The following is a 21,907-nucleotide window of genomic DNA, read 5'->3' as shown; positions in this document are numbered from 1 at the left end:
TTTAATTTTTTTAACCTTTGTTTTATTTATTTTTATGTGATGTTTTAAGTGCCTCATACACACTAGGCAAATGCTCTACCACTGAGCTACAACTCCAACGCCTATTTTTTTTTAATTTTTGAGGTTAAGAATTCTCTTTCTGGCAGGCCACAGTGGTGCATGCCTGTGATCCCAGCAGCTTGGGAGGCTGAGGCAAAAGGCTCATGAGTTCAAAGCCAGCCTCAGCAACTTAGTGAGACCCTCAGCAACTTAGCAAGATCCTGTCTATAAATAAAACATAAAAAAGGGCTAGGGATGTGGCTCAGTGGTAAAGCACCTCTGGGCTCAATCCCCAGTACCAAAAGAGGAAAAAAAAAAAAAAAGAAATTCTAGGGGGTTGGTTGTGGCTCAGTGGCAGCGCACTTGCCTAGCAAGTGCGAGGCCCTGGGTTCGATCTTTAGCACCACATAAAAATAAAGATATTGTGTCCAACTACAACTCAAAAATAAAATGTAAAAAAAAGTTAAAAAAAGAGAAATTCTCTTTCTATATATAAGCTAAAATATAAAACAAGTAATTCATTTATCAGAAAAACTTCTCATCCTATATCTCCTTATTATCTTAGCTTTTCTTCCTCTATATGTGGTATCTAGATTTCATATACGTGTATGTGTGTGTGTAATTATATATATATATACATACATATATATATTAATATTAGTTGTAGATGGACTCAACATCTTTTTCTTTTTTTCATTTCATTTCTTTATTTTTCATTTCAATTCTTTCTTTCATTTTTTTATTTATTTTCATGTGGTGCTGCGGATTGATCGCAGCGCCTCACACATGCTAGGCAAGTACTCAACCACTGAGCTGTAGCCCCAGCCCCTGTGTCTATGTTTTACTGGACTTGGCCTAAATACGTAATGATGGTGTTATTTATTTTTTTTATAAATAAAACTTACGAATGGTACTAAAGTAATTTAAAAATTTCAAACATTTTGTAACTACTCAGACCAACATAAACTATAAACTGTTCTTTTGAATTATGTAGAATAGTTTTTAAAACTTATACATCTTAAAAAATTTTTTAAGATGGTAAGGAAGACTTTTATTTAGAAAGGGATTAACATTATTAATATTTAGATAATTTACTAATCATATTAAAGGAATATGGTTCCAGCTCAACTTTTTAAATATAATCTCCTTTAAAATTAATCAGGATTTATAATTCTAATGGGAATGTTTTTAGATAGCAAAGAGTTCAAATGTTAAAGTTAAATGTTACGGGCTGGGATGTAGCTCAGTGGCAAAGTGTCTGCCTTGCATTCGCAAAGCCCTGGGTTCGACCCCAGTTCCAAAAACGACAAAAAAAAAAAGAACCCCACCAAAAAAAAAAAAAAGATTAAAAAAAAAAGTTAAATGTTAAACTCAAGTTAATATCATAAATTTTGAGTCAAATTATATTACTGGGGCTTGGGTTGTAGCTCAGTAGCAAAGTGCTTGCCTAACATTTGTGACACCCTGGGTTTGATCCTAAGCACCACATAAAAAAAGTAGACAAGTAAAATAAAGGGTTTTTTTTTGTTGTTGTTTTGTTTTTAAGAGAGAGGAGAGAGAAATTTTTTTTAATATTTATTTTTCAGTTTTTGGCGGACACAACATTTTTTTTTTTTAATGTGGTGCTGAGGATTGAACCCAGCGCCCCGTGCATGCCAGGTGAGACCGTTACCGCTTGAGCCACATCCCCAGCCCCAAAAATAAAGTTTTAAAAAAAGTTTTTAGGGCTGGGGTATAGCTCAGTTGGTATAGTGCTTGTCTCACATGCACAAGACCCTGGGTTCAATCCCCAGCACCAAAATGATAAAGGAAAAAATAGTTTTAAAAAATTATATTACTGCCTGAACATCCATCCATGTATAAAAATTCCTTTGCTGGTTAAGTCTGAATAATGCTAGTGCTAAAGAACTATTTTTAAAAGTTTTTTTCCAAATTTTTTTTTTTTTTTGTAGTTGTAGATGGATAGAACACCTTTATTTTATTTGTTTATTTTTTATGTGGTGCTAAGGATTGAACCCAGTGCCTCACACATGCTAGGCAAGTGTCCTGCCACTGAGCTACAGCCTCATGCCTAAAGAACTATTTTCTATAATTTACTGTGACCAACAAAGGCCAAGAAGCAAGGTATGGAGGTCAGTAGATGAAAAATTACTAACAGGAAACATCATGAGTAAAAGGGATTCTTGCTGAAGGCAGGCCAGGATGATTAAGTATAGGCAGGCCAGGATGATTAAGTATCAACGGTAGTCAGATACCAAGGGTGACGTATATTTTCAGAATTCACTTAGCAAGTTTCTTGCTCAGGTGGATTTGTATAGCAAGTCTGAGGTTGGGCCCAGTTGAGGAGAGGGGTCACAAGAGCCTGATTACATTAAGTTATATCTTAACCTTTTTGTTTGTTTTACAGTGGACTTAAGTAGAAACTGGAGATAGGAAATTCACTCATTAACTTTTGTCCCTGAAAAATATCATGAAGTAATTTTAAAATTTTAACAAATACGTGAATAGTGAGTAATTTTTGTAAGAGCTCTGAGTTCCCAGATATCTATGAGAAGAGAATAAATTAAATACTTGAGAATATAGAGGTCCTCCTTTGTCATTTCAATGAAGAATTCTACTAATAATGTTACATCTGTTAATTGTTTTAACATAGTACCTGATGAGTAAATATTTTTCTCCTATTTTATTTTCCTCTTTGCCTTTGTTTCTTAATTCCCTAGTTTTAATTCCCTTCAACAATCTCTTGGTTGCCCCTTACTGTATTGTGGCATCCTTTTCAGATGTGCCTCTTTCTGCCATTGTCTTTTTCTACATTTAATGAAATGTAGGAAATGGAGGTTTCATTAAATGTAGGAAAAGAAAAAGACAATGGCAAAAAGCTTGATACACATGATACACATGGAGATAAATAAGACTAATTAACTTACAGAAAAATAATTGTGGTTATGTGTCATTTGGCCACCAGTGGTTTTTACCTTTCCAGGTGATGTGTATGAAGTTTTCCACTGGGCCTCCTGGAGAGTATGCCTTAATCTAAAGGAATGGTTTTAATGTTGCATATTAGAAGTATTATAAGGAACCAGTGGTAAATTGTTTTTTATTTATCAGATGGGCCTTTTTCTTCCCTTAAAATCAAATCACCTGTCAGCTTGCTGAAAAGGGCAGAATCATTTATATCCTCTTATTACATAAAGATTTTTAATCTGCAGAAATGAAAATGGTTTACTCTTTCTTCCTTTCATTTTTTTCAGAATGACTGATGGATACTCAGGAAGTGATCTAACAGCTCTGGCAAAAGATGCAGCATTGGGTCCTATCCGAGGTATGTGTACAGGAGCTTGAAACATTTGAACTATTTACTATTCCATTTTAGAGATTTAAAAAATCTCTACCCAGAGATCCTTTTTATTATCAGTGTGAAAGCAATAAAGCTGTCTCAGTGGAAAACTTCATACCAGATAGTTTTTAGACTAGAGATCAACAGAGTTTTTCAGAAAAAACTTTATAGTAAATATTTCAGGTTTTGTGGACTACATCTGGTCTCTGTTGCATAGTCATCATAATTGTCTTTTCTCTTACAACAACCTTTTAAAAATGTAAAATCCTTCTTAGCTCACAGCTAATATATGAAAATAGTCCATGAGTCAGTAGACTATTACCCCTGTTTTAGATACGAAGTTTTACTTCTTGATAATTTGTAGGAAGTGAGGAACTCAAAGGAAAAGAAAACTCTTTATTTTGCCCTGCAGAGGATATCCTGGGCCTTGTGCATGCTAGGCAAATGTCCTGCCACTGAGCTACACCCCCAGCCCAAGAAAACTTTTTTAAGCAAGTAAAAAGTAATAATAAAGGGGAAAAACGTTCTTGTCTGTTTTCTTTTTTCATTTTAGTAATCTAATATCATTTGAAATTAATGTGTCTGAATTTTTACGTAATATATCATTCTGTTTTGATTCAAGTAAGTAATTTGTTGTTTCTGAATACCACAACTGATTTCTTTATAGTTTAGGTTAAACTCACTGTGATACACTTGAAAGTAGATGTTCTCAGCTGCTTTTCCACAGCCAGCTAGGCACTGAGTGGATGATGTACTCAGTTATGCACTCACATTGGCTATGGTGATAAACAGCACAAAGAACATGAAACTTTCAGAGAACTAGATATATCTCTAGTCTTTTTCTTTTAAGAAAGTAAAACTGAAGGAAAAAGATGTTATCTTCAGTCAAAATGTTTTGCTTTACAATAGTTCCCCATATCTGTAGTTTCACTCTCTTTGGTTTCAGTTACCCACAATCACCTGTGGTTTGAAAACTCTACAGAGCACAATAAGATATTTTGAGACAGAGAGTGACCACATGCATAGAACTTATTACACTATACTGTCATAATAATTGTTCTTTTTGATTATTATTATTAAAAGTTAAGCTTTTATTGTGTCTAATTTATAATTGAAACTTTATCACAGATATTTATGTATAAGAAAAAGCATATATAGAGTTTGATATAATCCAAGATTTAAGGCATTTATGGAGCTCATGGAATGCATCCCCCATGCATAAAGGGAAACTATAGTATTTGTTAAAAATTACTTATAGCACATCTTTCCCAGAGAATTGGAATAATACTGATTAAGAGAGGCTATTTTAAAAATAATAAATATAACCTTGTGTGTGTGTATACACATATATATAACCTCATATGTATATTTTGAAACTGAGTAAACAAACTTTCTTACTACAAAAGGTATGAAATCTTGTTCAAATAGTAGACTCAGAAATAATAGCTAATGTATAAATCATTTAAATTTTTTAGAACACTGTAGCTGTTATTCTAAAGCAGACAAAAATTTGAGGTTTAAGGAAACAGACTAATGTCTTTTTGTGAAAAACAAGTTGAATTAAGTTAATTTTCAGATTCATGAACTCTATTGTTCACAGGCAATTTGCAAGAAATCAAATGCCTCCTTCCTATTTACTTACTTCTAAGAGGGAATATTTCTAAGCATTTATAAATTGCATATGCTCTCAATGTTAATATGTCTCTCTTAATAAAATGATTTATTAAACAGATATTATTAAACCATTGTACTTGGCAATGCCCTTAAGCCATTAAAACTTAAAAAATCTTTTATTTTTTTAAGTATCTAACTATTACATTTTACAGAACTGAAACCAGAACAGGTGAAGAATATGTCTGCCAGTGAGGTATCCTATTTTATGATTACTTTTCTTTGATTTTCCTCTATAAGTCTTACTTTATTTGTCTAGGGTTTTTTAATTTACTTGATCAGAAACTAGAAAAAATTAACTTTGCTTTATTTCAAAATATGGGGCCTGTGAAGTTAGTATATTATGGTGTGTGTGTGTGTGTGTTTTTTTTTGTAATGGTCAAAAATATACGTAGTCATTAATTTTTTATCAAATTATGTAATGTAAATATTGAACAAAAATTATAGAAAACTTGATGCCATACATTATGAAAAGTACTCTATGATTATAATTAACCTCTGTATTAAAATGTTCCATTTTGTTAGTTTTTCAATCTTTTCATCCTTCTTTAAAAAACAATACAGTCATTATTATGCTGGGTATGGTGGCACAGGCCTGTAATCCTAGTAGCTCAGGAGGCTAAGGCAGGAGAATCACAAGTTCAAAGCCAGCCGCAGGGCTGGGGTTGTGGCTCAGTGGTAGAATGCTCGCTTTGCACGAGTAAGGCACTGGGCTTCAATCCTCAGCACCACAACTAAAAAAGCCAGCCTCAGCAACTTAGCAAGGCCCTAAGCAACTTATTAAGATCTTGATTCAAAATAAAAAGCAGAAAAGGGCTGGTTAAATGCTTCTGGGGTCAATCCCTGGTACCAAACAAAAAATTACTATTGTAATTTCTTGATATGGAAGGCTACCTCGTTAAGACACTAAAGCATTTCTTTGGAAACACTTGCAAGCAAAATATAACATGAGATATGCAGGATGGTTATAGTTATATGAGCAAATTATTTATAGCAGGCTTGAAATATGTTTCTAACTCTTCTGCCAGAGATTTTTTTTGTTTATTGTCCAAGTTTCAACAGCTTTTGAAGGGACAGTGAAGTGTTAACATAGAGAATGAGTATATTTGAGTGCGTTTTGGCAGTCTTTTTTCTTCAAGCTTAAGTAAAATTGAGGTTGCCTGATTAGGCAACTTGTACATTGTCAATTTAATCAACTACATTACTCAGAAAGCCCTCACTTGTCTTGTAGCCTCTCTTTATCCCCCACCTCCACAGGGCTGGAGTTCAAACCTAGGGCATTGCGCATGTTTAAGCACAGCTGCATCCCCAGCTCCACAGTTTTATTTTTCTACTAAAAAAGTAAAGATTGTGTATGAACTGTTTCTTTATCACACATTATTCCCGCTAGTATTGATCAGCATAGGTACTCTAGACCCTTAGACTGAAGATGAGGAAATAGCCGTTTTATGCATGATTTTGGAACTCTGTCCTTTGGAAAAACCAGCAGAATAAAGGGAATAGTCACCATCTGGCATGTAAATTTAAATTTCAATCTAGAAATTCCCATTTAAAAGGCAAAATGCTCTGAGCTGCAGATCTGGATTTTGCCTTTTTAAAAATAGATTGGGAATTTATAGACTGCTTCTTGCAGTCTTGATGTGAGGATTATTGGGAAAGCTACTTTTGGAGTGGAATATTTTAATATACTTTTTTTAAATATACTTTTGTTAATGTCTTATAATAACTTCATGGAAACAAATAGGTGGCTCCTTGGGAAATAGACTGTCTCAGGAATCTGCATGATTAGTTCATGAGAATGATAGATTAATAGTGGGCTCTTTTAGCCATTAAGTGTGTTTCTTTTCCAATCCTGAGAATATACCTATAACCAAACTTTGAACATTTTCTTCTTCACTGAACAAAGTCAACCTAAATAAAATTACTGTTTTATCTGAGGGGTAAAGAACATTGCAGTCTATTTTCTTGTATTTTTGCAAGTGCTGGGGATAGAACTCAGGTCTTTGCACATACTAGGCAACAATGAACTATATTCCCAGCTCCTTTTTATTTTGAGACAAGATCTCGCTAAGTTGCCCAGGCTGGCCCCAAACTTGGCAATCTTCTTGGTTCAGCCTCCCCTGTAGCTGGGATTATACCTGTGTGCCACCCCACCAAGATAATTATTTTCCTTTCTTAGAAGTAACTATTACGGATTCGTGACTCTAAAACAAGGTAATTCTGTTGCATGAGGTAGTTATTGCTACATAACAAATCATTCCTAAATTTAGCAGTTTAAGACAATACACATCTATTAGCACAATTTTATAGAATTAAGAGTCGAGGCACAGCTTAGACAAGTCTACTTCAGGCTATTTTTACAGGGCTGTATCCAAGATGATGACCCAGTATCTTTTATAGTGCTGTGATCAAGTTGTTAAGTCACTGCAGGGCTAGAGAAAGCTCTACTTCCAAACCCACTGAGATGGTCATTTGCCGGGTTCATTTCCTTGTGAGTTGTTGGACTGAGTCTCAGTTTTCACTGGCACCTAGCCAGAGGCTGCTTTTAGTCCCTTGCTACTTAGGCCTCTCTGACAAAGCAGTTAGCTTCATTAAGGCTAAAAAGGCAAGAGAATGCAACAGGATGGAGGTAATAGTCCATATAATCCAATACTGGCAGTGCTATCCCATCACATTTGCTGTATTTGGTTCTTCAAGGGGAGAGGAGTGCACACATGCATATGTAAAAGGTGAGGGTCATTTGCAGATCCTTAGAAGCTAGCCATCATATCTGTAAAACAATTTTTTTAAAATTGTTGTTCAAAGGGTTACAGTTGGCCAGTGAAAATGGCTTAATTGGGATGAGCCCTCTCCACACTTCTAGAACTTTGAAAAGATAGGGATTCTGGTTCATTTTATTAGAGAACAATTTGTCTCTGGATATTGAAATGTATTCTGGATTTTTTGTTTTGTTTTGTTTTTTTCAATCAGTACTGTTATTAGCTTACTAATAGTAACAAGACTTATTTATTTACTTACTTTGTTTTTGGTACTGGGGATTGAACCCAGGGGTGCTTATCCACTGACCCACATCCCCAGTCTTTTTTATTTTTTATTTTGAGACACAGTCTCACGAATTTACCTAGGGCCTTACTAAGTTCCTGAGGCTGGCTTTGAACTTGCATTTTCCTGCCCCAGCCTCTCAAGTCACTGGGATTACAGGTGTGTGCCACCATACCAGCAAGACATTTTTTAAAATTGTCATGAGTTCCTCTCATTCTAATAGAGTGCATCTATTTCGGAATTACTATACAACATATCTAAAAAGATAATCATATTTGCCATTTTCAAAATGTCATAAAGTTATATTTTACCAAAAAATTAAATAGCAAAACTAAAAATTAATGAATTATGAGAAGTAACATCAGTGGTACTTTTTGTGATCACCTTATTAATTATGTAAACCCAGGTTACATTCTTTTTTTAATAATGTTTTTCAGTTATCAATGGACCTTTATTTATTTGTTTGTTTATATGCTGTTCTGACAATTAAACCCAGGGTCTCACATGTGCTAGGGAAGTTCTCTACCACTGAGCTACAACTCCAGCCCCAAGGTCACATTCTTATAATCTTTGGTTCTGCTATATACTTTATTCTTCTTTTGGTGGGGGTTACTAGGGATTGAACTCAGGGGGATTCAACCGCTGAGTCACATCCCCAGCCCTATTTTATATTTTATTTAGAGACAGAGTCTGAGTTGCTTAGCACCTCACTGTTGCTGAAGCTGGCTTTGAACATGCAATCCTCCTGCCTCAGCCTCACAAAATGCTGAGATTATAGGCATATGCCATTGTACCTGGTGGTTCTGCTGTATACTTTCATCCAGATGTGTTAAATTTATTTTTAATCTAGTGATTTTGGTATTAATAATTTGACAGTAACCTTCTGAATGATTTAACTTTCATAAAACACTTAAAATAGTCTGGAACACAGTACTACATAGGGTCTATTAAATAGTTTAAAAATATATATAAATACTTAGTAGTGGTATTTGATTTCTTCTCCTCATGTTCCTCCTCCTTAATGCAAGCCCTCTATCAGTGAGCTATACTCCTGGCCTCAATAAGGGGGATTTTGAAAAGAATATAGATAAAAGTTGTTAAAAGTTTTATCTAAATTTGTTTAACTTATTTTTTGTTCAAATACACAGGTGTCAATTTTTAACACAGATTATTTTGTGCCATACTCTCTTTTGCCTTTTAAAAATACCTGGATAGGGCAGGGGGGGAATAGCTTAGTGACAGAATATGTGCTTAACATATATGAGGCCTTGGGTTCAATCCCCAGCACCAAAATAAATAAAAATACTTAGGTTAACCCAAGTGCAGTGGCTGTGCCTGTTAGCCCAGCTGTTCAGGAGACTGAGGCAGGAGGACTGCTTGAGCCCAGGATTTCAAGCCAACATGGACAAAATAGCAAGACCTCCATCTCCAAAAAAAACTTAGATACGTATATTCATTAATTCAGCATCTGTGTTTCCAAAGGCAATGTAAAAATTGGAAAATAAGACCAAATTAAAGTAATACTAATTTTAGAAAATTGCATATACAAGCATCCTATGTGTTAAAGAGCAATATTTAAATTAACATTTGTTTCTTGTAACACCCCATTCCTCCTGAGCATAAATTTAGCTGGAGTGTAATGGTGGTAAGACTTAACAATACATAATTCCATGAAACAACATAGAAAAAAACGGAAAATCTAAGTGGTGGAATTGTGAGTGATTCCTTTTTCTGCTTGTATGTATTTTGTCAAGTCTTCTATTTTTCTTTACTTTACAGTATTGGGGATCTATCCTAGGGCCTTGCACGTGGTAGGTGACCACTCTATAATTGAGCTATATCCCCAACCTGTGTCAAATTTTCTATAATGAGTGTGTGTTATAATGAGAAAACATTATGCTGCAAAATGTTAATACCTATGAAATTAAACACAAGTAATAAAAGATATTAGTAGTCAAGCATGGTCATATTCTCCCGTGATTCCAGCGGCTTGGGAGCCTGAGGCAGGAGGATCACAAGTTCAAGACTAGCCTGGGCAACTTAGCAAGACCTCAAAGTAAAGAATAAAAAGAACTGGGGATGTCGCTCATTGGTAAAATTACCTAGGTTCCATTCCCAGTACTGTAAAAGGGGGGAAAAAGTATATTTAGTATAGCATTTTTGTCAGGTATGTTATATGTCAAACTTGCTTATATATAGTAAAGAAAATATGTTAAATTGATTGGCATGATTTTCTAGGAATACATGTCTCCATAATTATAATGTTAATTAACAGCAGTGCCATTATTTTAACCCATAATTGTGTTAACTACTGTGTGTCATATGCTTTTTAAAAATCTAGATGAGAAATATTCGATTGTCTGACTTCACGGAATCCTTGAAAAAGATAAAACGCAGTGTGAGTCCTCAAACCTTAGAAGCGTACATACGGTGGAACAAGGACTTTGGAGATACCACTGTTTAAAGAAATGCATTTGTAAGCCTGCAGAACATTTTACTTAGCAAGAAAGGAACACATGATCTTCAGTGAACAATTATCAGTTACAGAAACTCAACCTAAGTTTACAAACTTTTCAAAGTCTTAAAATTATTTGTGCACCAAACTTGAAGATGAATGCGACAACAAATAAAGTACACAACATAAATGGAATATTTTGTTGTTTAAGGCCTTCTTGCCTTGATGTTCATGGTTATTTCAATGGGCACTGTAAGGTAGAGCACAAGAAAAGCTGATTCTGGTCTTCTTTACCAATGTAGTTGTAATGTAAATAATAATTTGTATATTGTGTTGCAGATGAAAGTATTCTAGAGACAGTGAATGGTAGAAGACACAGAGCCTTTGGTTATTTGTCTTATGTTTTTTTCTTAAAATAGTAATTTTTCCTATTTTTCTTTCCTAATGTCTTAACTACCAGTGACTGGAAGATCAAGCATTCTTAGTTTCTTTTCTTGTTTTTCCTCATTGTTCTCTTTTTTACAAATCCAGTGTGCCAAATGAAACTTTCCCTGATAGCAATAGGGAAAAGCTAGTTTGAGGCTTTTTTCCTTCATAAATCTACAAACATTAAACAGTTGTTTTATTCATTTTACTTTTTATTTTTCTATTACCTTACTGCCAAACAATTTAGAAAGCAATATCGAAACAAAGTAAATCTGGTAAAACAGAGGTTTGGGTTACTCTGTCATGTAACATGTAGATTAGTCTTCATATATCCTACAGGTTTTTTTTTTTTCTAAAATGTCAAAAATTTACTGTAGACTGTTACCTTATTCCAGATGGAATTTATTTTCTGATAGAATTATTCTGATATTTAAGAGAGCCAATTTTAACTGCTATAAAAGTGGCTCCGGTGGGACAGAAGGGAAATACTGGGAGCTAAGATGTTTCTAATTTATTGCTTATTACTTTCTTACTATTTACAGAATAATTATAAGCCTATAGAACTACCATCTTTTATCTTAATAATTATGAATCCCTTCAATGAACTTACAATACTGAATTTTTATACACTGCATACATTTTATAGGTTTCTTGTGCTTACTTTATTAAAAAGTTCTAGTCTGTTGGTTAACTTTTTGTTTCCCCAAAATGTACAGTAATTCTGTTTCTTGTTTGTATAAATAATGCCTGGAGTTTTATTATAAAAATGTCATTGTAGGAAGTAGAGATTCATATCATGGCCTTTTAAATATTATAATAAAGGCAAATGGATGTTTGCCCTAGGTTTACTGGTTAAAAGTTTGTTTACAGAATTTTTCTTTGGTGCTTAAATGTAAAATGTCATAGTGAAAAAGAATAATTTTGTAGTAGTAACAAAGACTTTTCACTTAGGAAAAACGTTTTGAAAGAATACATTAAAATACAACAACTGCCCCTACTGGACACGAATTTTACAATGAAGATAATACATTCTCCTTATTTGTATTTTTGGATAGAAGGTGTATGATTTCTTAGGATCAAATGCTGTTTGTACTCATAACTTAAATCATATCTCTCAATCATGACTTTAGAACTCCCTGGCTAATAAAATGAGAGTTGAGATAAATACCAAAAGAAAAAAAAAATTAAGCCAAACCTGTGCTCTTTTAGGTCATGGGTAGAGTGTATCTTTTTAAGGTATCAAATGTTAAAGCACCAATATAAAATACTGATAATGAAAAGAAGTGATAAACATATATATGAGAAGAATTGGAAAATCTCAAAACCTTTTCAATGAAGCTCACAAAATTCTTTTTTATTTAGAAAGGGATTAACATCAATATTTAGATAACTTACCAATCATATTAAAGGACTGTGGTTCCAGCCCAAATTTTTAAATATGATCTCCCTTAAAATTATGATTTATAATTCTATTGGGAAAGTTTTTAGATAGCAAAGATTTCATAAAAGTCAAGTTAATATAAAATTGAGTCAATTATATTACTGTCTAAATACCTACCTACAAAATTCCTTTGCTGATTAAGTGTGAATAATGCTAGTACTAAAGAAATATTTTCTGTGATGTACTACAACCAAGTTTTAAGTTGTGTTTCTTTTATAGAAGGGCCATGAAAGTAGAATAATTACATAGTAGGAGGTAAGGGATTGGTTTGGTCATTTTCAATAAAAATAGAAGCTGTGGATGTTTTCTGAATTAATATTAGCCATAGATTGTAACTTTTTATATTTCATGTTGAGCTCTGTTATATTATTTTTTAAAACTGTTATATTCAGTGCTTGAATATGAAGCATTGGTGTGCTCTTCATGTTAATATGGCAGAGTTTTGTGAACTAAATTGAAACTTACTGACGTTCTGAACTTTGAGCCAAAAGAAAAAAATCAGTACTATATTTCCAAAATGTATTGGGAGTGAAAGCTTATTCTGAAAACAGTCTGCCCATTGAGGTTATTAGGTTTCTGGCTTGCATATGTATGCTTTGTGCTTGAGAAGAATTGGAGAAAAAGCAAGCAGAATTCTTATTTAAATACAAATACAGCAGTCTTTGTTTATAGTGTAAAGTTCTTTATATTTTGTACAAAAACTAATTCTTTTGGTAAAATGAACCATTTACAGTTATTTTGGACTCTTGAGTCAAAGGATTTTCCTTTAAATGCTTGTCTCAATTTTAGTCTGGTCTTTTGTACTTATCTCAGAAAAAAATGAATTAAAGGGTATAGCTGCATAAAATGGGTATTTATCCTAATGGATTGTAAATAAATGATAAACTTTATTTTGCCTTTATTTTATTTAAAATGTTTTTTTTGAGATTTCAGAGTTTGCAGCCCCATAGTGGGGGCATTTTATAACTCTTTTGACAATAACATTTATAAACTCTGACCAAATATAAAAAGCAATGAGTAGAATGCCCCAATACAGCAATGAAAATCAGAGAGAAACTCTATAAAATCCTACATTAGGAGAAATTTACATTAAAACAGCTTTTACCTACAGTGCAATTTATCTGGGAATAGAATTCAAGCCAAATGTGTCAGTCTTGCTGTGCTGAGTACTCATGTGGTACTTCTAGAACAGCTTGAAATTAGAAGGGATGTATTGGAAAGGCCTTAGAGAAGTAAGCCCCCAAATCTGCCTGTACATTCCTTTCAAATTCTTATTGAATTCCAAAATTGTACCTGTGTAGGGGGATATTCAAAGGAAGCCAGCACAAAGCAATAGTCTGAAGAACACAGCAGGAGATATCAAATGCTTGAGGATAGTTTTGAAATTCAAGTTCTAATAGGGGGTTGAGTAAAACACTTTGTGTTTTCCATTTTAAATCAAAAGGAGTTGGGCTATAGGAATAATGACAATATACTAGTGGCTGTCCTTTACAACCAAGGGCAAAATAGAAAAAAATTCACTATAACAAACCTTACTTCAACAGCATCAGGGTTATCCATTAGTAGATTAAAGCCAGAAGAAAATGGCATTTTTTATCCTTGTCTTGTTATCTTTGCACTCTTTGCAATTACTTTGCAGTTATTGAGCATGCAAAGAAAAGTTATATGACCCATAATCAGTATATGAAAATATATAAGCTGGATGTCAGTGATGCATGGCTGTAGTCCCACCTGCTCAGGTGGCTGAGGCAGGAGAGAATCACTTGAGTACATAAGTCCAAGGCCAGCCTAGGCAACACAGAACTTCATCTCAAAAAAAAAAGGAACTGTTCGAGTAGTATCCTATTACAGAATGATTTTAAAATACGTTTCCAAGAATTTATAGGAAAAGAGAAAATGATGAACAGATTGGGATTTTTCAGCAGAGAAATAGAAATTAACCCAGTGGGAAGTCTGTTAACAAAAAGTGTGCTTTTTTTGTGATCAGAAAAGTACATTATCTGAAATAAAAAGTTTCATTAGATGGCCATAACTAAATTGGACAGAGAGGAAAGACTGAACTGAAAGACAAGCCAATAAACTTAGCAAAGCACTGAGAAAGAAAAAAATGGAGGTTTGAGACCTGTGGGACAGTACTAAAGTATCCATAATTAGGCACAGAGAGGAAAAGATTATCAAGCAATAAATATTTGAAGCAATAAGTGAAATTTCCCCAAAATTGTTGAAAGATTTCAATAGATTCAAGCAACACAAGAATAGGTATGATGGTGGAATAACATTGCATAACCTCATGAGAAATGTTGAGATTCAGAAGATAATGAAATGACATCGGTAAGTTACAAAATTAAGCAGAAGTTAAAATTCTGTAGTTATATTGTTCAAAATGTTAAAAGTAAACGCTTTTCCAGATAAACCAAAGCAAAACAATTTCTCACAGGTATACTGATGTAGAAAATGCTTAAGGAAATTTTTAGACTGAAAGAAAATTATCCTTAATGAGAACTTGTATCTCCAGAAAGGAACTAAAAACTTTGGAAATTATAAATATGTTGACAAATTACTTTTTGCTGAATTTTTCTAAGTACTGCCTATTTAAAACAAAAGAAATTATAGTATTGTTATTCATACTTGTAGAAGTAAAATACAGAACAAAAGCAACTGAAGAGAATAATAAATGGAATTAGATTTTTAAGGGTTATTTGTACGCAAAGTGGTCTAGTATTAACATAAGGTAGATTGTGGTAAATTGATGGTGCATACTATAATCTTTCACTGAAAAAACAGTGCAGTATATCTAACAGCCATTAGAAAAAATGAGATAGCCTGCTAAGAATTATGATTCAAATTGAATCAAGAAAGGGGAAAAATAATAACAAGCAAATGAGATGAATACAATGAGACACAGTGGAAATGAAATACAACAACACTAACAAAAAGAATTGCCTTACTGACTTGCTTCCTGAACTACTGTTTTAAAGTCCTTAGGTGGTTGGACCCTCAAAAGACTATCAGAGATTTGATAATCCATTAGGAGCACTGAAGGGACTCAGCATATAATTATTTTCATAACAGATGTTACAGCAAAAGGATATAAAGCAAATTTAGCAAAAGGTAGAAAGCACAAAGCCAAGCACCAGTTTCCATGACTCCTCACCCAGTGGAGTCAAAATACACTTAATTTCTTCAGCAACAGGTAACAATTTGTGTGCAATTGTAAGCCTGACTGTTGGACATAGTGAGCCATTCTGTTAAGAGAATAAGGAGAACCCTCCAAATCCAGTTTTCCAGATGCCAGCCAAGAGTCAATCTTGCAAGCACGATTTTATAAATAGTCTCAGGCCTATTTTTTTTAAGAGTGAGAGAGAGAGAATTTTTTAATATTTATTTTTTAGTTTTCGGCGGACACAACATCTTTGTATGTGGTGCTGAGGATCGAACCCGGGCCGCATGCATGCCAGGCGAGCGCGCTACCGCTTGAGCCACATCCCCAGCCTCCTGATTTTTTTTTTAATAACACGTTTATTTTATTTATTTTTATGTGTGCTGAAGATCGAACCCATGGCCTCGCGCAAGCTAGACACGCACTGAGCACAACCCCAGCCCTCAGGCCTAATTTTTAACTCTTGGTGGCACAGTGTTTTAGACCAAAGTTCAGTGAGGAGAGAGGTGGCTCAAATGGAGTGAGGAGGTTATCTACAATGGACAACTTAATATGGGTGTCAAGAGATAAAAAGGAAGGTAATCGGTGGATAGGAGCTTTCTGGAATAAGGTATATGAAAATAGAGGAGAGTCAATAACTGATTTTTCAATCTAATGGGAACTTGCAATCAAATCATTAGGTCTTATGGCTTGCTTATACTGAAGTTTCATTGGGTTTATATGTCTGTTTAGCATGGAATATTCCCTTATAAAAATGGTCCCTAACTTAAAATGTTTTAATGATTTTTAGACTGCAATGGTGTAAAAGCACATTTAGTAAAAAACATACTATAAATTTTTATCTTTGTGTGGGCTAGTATGTACTTTCAGATCTTAAAATACAGTCTCTTTCGTCTAAGGATGTTTGCTCTACTTGTTTATAATGTCTGGAAAAAACTTCAAAGATTTTACCCAATCAGAAGTTAAATTTCATCTCCATAGAGCTTTTGATGACCACTACTGTAAATTAACCATCCAGTTAATCTGTAATGACACTGTCCTATTTCCTACCTGACGCTAGTTAAGAATATCTTGTTTTTAAACTTATCGCTCTCCCGCTGATTTTGTCTCTTATTACCATATAATTTTCAAGAAACCAGTACCTAACTCACACAGGTGCTCCATATTCAGTCTTCATCCAACATTAATGTATTTTTCAAGTTTTCTATAATTAATGTTATCTGCATAACAAAGTTAACTTTATAATGGTTTTAAATAATATTTGAGAGTCCACCACACAGTACTTGCTATTAGGCATTCCAAGTTTAACTTCTGCTACCACAGCAACCTAGTCAAGTTTCTCAATCTTCCTCTTTGTATTCACTTGTAGAACGGGAATACTATTCATTTCGTAAAAATTTAATCACACAACATAGATATAAGTGCTTCAGCAGTCAGCGACATTTTCCCCGTGTTAAAATAAACTTTAACTGCTCCTTGTCACTGGCCTCAACAGCTCAAGTCATTGGCAAGACAGGGAAGACAGCGCAAGGGACGGTCTAGCCGCCGCCTTCACCTCCACTAGATGCTCAGTAACCGGGAAGGGGCGGGACCCCGAGGCCTGGGCACGTACTTCCGCCCCCGCGTCTTTCGCAGCCAATAGGCCTCTGGTGCCCCTCCCCTTCCGCACTGGGCAAATTGAGCCCCCACAGCGTCTTCCGGCGGGAGCTGTGCAGCTCCTTATCATGGTGAGTTGGCCTCGGGGTAATGAGGGTTTCTGTCATAGGTGATTCCTGTTATCTTCTCTCGTCCGAAGCTGACTTGAAATGCCTCAGCCTCTCAGAGGAGGGGTCGTCGGAGTTGCTGTCGGGCCCCCGAGGAGAAGCGGCTGTCGCCCAAATGGTTCCCCCCACGTCCCTGGTCCCTTTCTGTTCTTCACCCCGTTCCTTTGCTTCTCGGGATCCGAGTTCCGCTCCAGGCCAAGCTTTCAGCTCCTGGAGAATTTATGGCTTCCCCTGCCGAGATTTCCTCTCTATAAAAATAAAAGCCTTTTCCGGCGTCAGCGACTACATGACCAGCAAAAGATCTGAAAACAAGTCCACAGCAACCACGACGATTTTGTGATGCCTAGAGAAGTGACAGTAACGCCAGGGGAAACAAAGTTAGGAGGAGGGTTTTATGGCAGACACCCGATCCTGCAACTTGGGCTTCTTGAGTGGCAGGTAGCTTGGTATGGCAGCATGTTCCGTAAGGAACAGTGATTACACAGAGCCGAGGTGTTAATAGAGCATTTTATTACTACTTTATTTCTGTTTTTGTAGAAATTAGTGAACGATCCCACTATTCGTTATAATTGTTGAGATATGATGTTTCATCACAATTTATTAGAAGAATTAGTCATTTAAGGCCTTTAAAAATCAATATATAAGTGTTGCAATTTAATCTTGTAATGTCAGATGGCAAAGTGGTGTGTGTTTCTTGAAACTGAGAAAAATTTATTGACACTTATGGGTAGCCTATGTATGATAAAGGGATTACATTTCTTAACCTAAGCTGTTCTTCCTTAAGTGAATGTGGTCGAATTTCTGTAAATTTTCTAAGTCTTTGAACAGGGAAAGTGGGTTAAAGTTTACTTCTCTTTCTTTTTTCCTAATGATCAAATAGTTTCTAGTTATGCTTTACTTCAAAACATTCACTATTGGATAGCTGAAATTATATTTCTAAAATTTGACCATGTCATGTCCTTTCTTAAAGTTTTTCCCTTTTTTTTTTTTTTTTCTGAGCATGGTGGAACATGCCTGCCATTCTAGTTACTGGGGAGGCTGAACCAGGAAGATCACAAGTTTAAGGCCAGTCAGAGCAGCTTAGCTAGGATCCTGTCTCAAAATAAACAGGACTGGGGGTGCAGCTCAGTAGCTTGGTGGTAGAGCACTTGACTAGCATGTATGAGGCCGTGGGTTCAATCCCTAGTACTGAAGGGAAAAAATTTTTTTTCCTGTAGCCCTCAAGGCAGAGTTTTTACTTTGGTTATTACAAAACCATCCATAGTCAAGCTTCTTACCTTTTTACCTTTACAGACCCTTTTATACACACACACACACACACACACACACACACTCATCCTTATTTCAGCCACAGTGAAAAACATGAAAAGCCTACTTTGTGCCTAATTTATATGTGGTACTCCATTTCCTGCATTGTTCTCCATCCCCAGCTCTCTATCCTTACTAACCTAACCTTTAAATATCCTTAATTTTTTCATGAACCTTTCCTTTATGACCTGGTGTCCTGAGAGCAGTTTTTCCTTTGTGCTCCTATAATTATAACTTATGCTTTTTTTCTGAAATGAATAAGCAGTTTTATTACATAAAGAAAACTTCACAAAATGCATATATATCTTAAAAACCTAACTTGCCCTGAAACACTGATGAAGGGAGTGGAGGGTGAATTAAAAAGAAACTTAAAATTCAGAGGTTTTTCAGATTATACACTTTGATTAACTTACAAATTTAAATTTGGATACCTTATGCTTTTTACCAATAGCATCTGTATCCCTTACCAGACTATATTAAAACTGTATATATGGACTGGGGTTGTGGCTCAGTGGTAGAGCGCTTGTCTAGCATGTATGAGGCATTGGGTTCAGTTCTCAGCACTACGTATTAAAAAAAATAAAGATCCATCGACATCTAAAAAAGTATTTTTTAAAAAAAACCTGTGTACTTGATTGTTCTTACCTCATAGACTGTGAGCTCATTGAGAGCAGGAACCATATGTGTCACTCTGATATTCCCAGAACTGTGTCAGTGTCCGGTCCAGAGGAAGTTTTCAATAAATGTCTGTTTTTAAGTAAACTATAGCACTAAATGTTTATGCTTGAAACTTTATTATTAGTAATACAGGAAAATAATGGCATTCAAGGTTTCTGTGTATGTGTATGAGAGAGAGAGTTGCTAGAGATTTAACTCAGGGCCTCTCTCATATATATAAGGCAAGCGCTCTATCACTAAGCTACATCCCCAGTCCCTAGGTTAATCTTAAATGTTTTAGGGAAAACACTTTTATGAGTCATTCATGGATTCATATTCTTTGTTAGAAAATATAGCCATTGTCTTTAGTGGTGTTACTAAAAATTTAACTTACAGTAACAAAATGAAAATGACCCTTTGGCTAACAATAAAAATAATAAAAGTACATAGAAAGCACTACAGTTTGGAATGATCTAGGAAGAGTTCATGGAAGAAGTGAAACATTTGTTTCTTATTCACATACTTTTTTTTTCTTTTTTGTATCCAGGATTGAGTCTAGGAGCACTTAATCATAGAGCCACTTCCCAGTTACTATTTATTTTGAGACAGGGTCTCCCTAAGTTCTTCAGGCTGTCCTTGAACTTGTAATCCTCCTGCCTCAGTCTCCCCAGTCACTGGGATTATATGTATGCACCACCATACCCAGCCCTTATTCATATACTCTGAATCTAATATGTCTCTCATTTAGGTGAGGAATTAGGTGAACTGTGACAGGGTTAGTAGAGTTTGGATTATACAAGTCTCACCTTTTCACTTTGCAGTGATCAAGAGTAGGCCAGTTTAGCTAGAGTTGAGAATTTCTAACTGGAATAAGAAATAAGACTAGAAAGAAACAGGCTAAGTTATTGAAAACAAGTCAAGATTTCAGTTTGTGAAATTTGGAGTTTATCGTCAGCAACGGAGAACCAATATAATTTTGGAAAGAATGATATGACTGTTAGAATTTTTGTTTCATTTTTAAACTGAGTATAGTATCAAAAGTGGACATCTGTCTTTTAAAAATCTTGTTGATTTTCTTAATCTGACACTTAAAGTAATAAGCAAAATGGATTGAAGTCAAACAGAAGATTTTCAAGGAAAACGATATTAAGCAACATTTATTATCTTGGGACCAAAATATTCCACACATAATTCTTGCACAATGTATTTGTTAACATTAACATTTATTAACATCTCAAATGAAAATAGCATATTGTACCTATCAAACTGAATTAGCTTAGCAGGGCCTTTGATTTACAGAAACACTAGTCACTTTTTTTTTTTTTTTAATTTTGGTGGTTCTGGGGATTGAACACCGGGTCTTATGCATGCTAGGGAAGCACTGTACCATTGAGCGACCACCACTGCCCCCACCTGTTTTTAAAATTTTGAGACAGTGTCTTATTAAGTTACTGAGGCTGGCCTTGAACTTGCAATCCTCCTGCTTCAGCCTCCTAAATTGCTGGGATTATGTGAATGTGCCACTGCACCCAGCTAAATACTAGTCTTTATTTGGATAACAAAATTAGTAACACTTCTAGTGTTTATTTTTACTTTTCAAAATGTTTTACTTTATTATTCTGCTTTTTAAAAAATTTTTTAAAAATATTTTTATTCTACTTAGTTGTACATGACAGTAGGATGCATTTCAATTCATCATACACAAATGGAGTGCAACATTTCAATTCTCAGATTGTATTCTACTGCTTTTAATTATGACAGATTTCAAACATACACAAAAGTAAAGAGACTGTTAATGAGCCCTATGTACCCATATCTTGGCACCACAATTATTGACATCCTAGTGATATTTTTCTTATACCACACTTTTATGCTTTGCCCATTCTCTGACAGGAAGTCTCAGCATAATGTAACTAAGGCATGTCTAAGCTTTGAAGAATGAGACACACCTTTTTTTTTTTTTAATCTACTTAGTTATACATGACAGTAGAATGCATTTTGACACATTGTACACAAATGGAGCACAACTTCTGGCTGTACATGGTGCAGAGTCACACCAATAGTGTAATCATACATGTATATAGGGTAATAATGTCAATCTCATTCCAAAGTCTTTCCCATCCCTGCACTCGCTCACACTCCCCTCTGCACAATCCAAAGTTCCATCATTCTTCCCTACCACTCCCCACATTATGGATCAGCATCTGCTTATCAGAGAAAACATTCGGCCTTTGTTTTTTTGGGATTGGCTTATTTCGCTTAGCATGATATTTTCCAGCTCCATCCATTTACCCACAAATGCCATAATTTAAGGCAGAGTAATGTTCCATTGTGTATGTACCACATTTTCTTTATCCATTCATCTGTTGAAGGGCACCTTCATAGTTTAGCTGTTGTGAATTGAGCTGCTATAAACATTGATATGGCAGCATCACTGTAGTATGCTAATTTCAAGTCCTTTGGGTATAAACCAAGGAGTGGGATAACTGGGTCAAATGGTGATTCCATTCCAAATTTTTTGTGGAATCTACATACTGATTCCCACCAATTTGCAGTACTACCAGCAATGAGGGGACATGCCTTCTTATAACTACTGAGATGTTTTCTT

At 34.8% G+C, this 21,907-nt stretch overlaps 2 protein-coding genes across 7 annotated transcripts in view; both read left to right on the top strand.

Annotated features, from left to right (window-relative positions):
• The window catches only part of SPAST (spastin), a 65,550-nt gene extending 52,249 nt beyond the window's left edge, over positions 1-13,301 (top strand). For all 4 annotated transcript variants that reach the window (XM_081264917.1, XM_081264915.1, XM_081264916.1 and 1 more), the window contains 3 exons: positions 3,291-3,361; positions 5,203-5,243; positions 10,431-13,301. In XM_081264917.1, the coding sequence (XP_081121043.1) occupies positions 3,291-3,361; positions 5,203-5,243; positions 10,431-10,553 (235 nt within the window). In that variant the 3' untranslated portion in view covers positions 10,554-13,301. The remainder of the gene's footprint in view (positions 1-3,290; positions 3,362-5,202; positions 5,244-10,430) is intronic.
• Positions 13,302-17,237: 3,936 nt separating this feature from the next.
• The window catches only part of SLC30A6 (solute carrier family 30 member 6), a 42,490-nt gene continuing 37,820 nt past the window's right edge, over positions 17,238-21,907 (top strand). The window contains exon 1 of one of the 3 annotated variants that reach the window (XM_081264919.1): positions 17,238-17,298. In XM_081264919.1, the coding sequence (XP_081121045.1) occupies positions 17,296-17,298 (3 nt within the window). In that variant the 5' untranslated portion in view covers positions 17,238-17,295. The other 2 variants (XM_081264920.1, XM_081264918.1) reach the window with 2 other exon arrangements.

This window comes from Spermophilus citellus (genome assembly GCF_964194105.1).
Source record: "Spermophilus citellus genome assembly, chromosome: 13".
Lineage (NCBI taxonomy): Eukaryota > Metazoa > Chordata > Mammalia > Rodentia > Sciuridae > Spermophilus > Spermophilus citellus.
The sequence above is the reverse complement of the archived record's forward strand: the minus strand, read 5'-3'. Positions and strand labels throughout refer to the sequence as shown.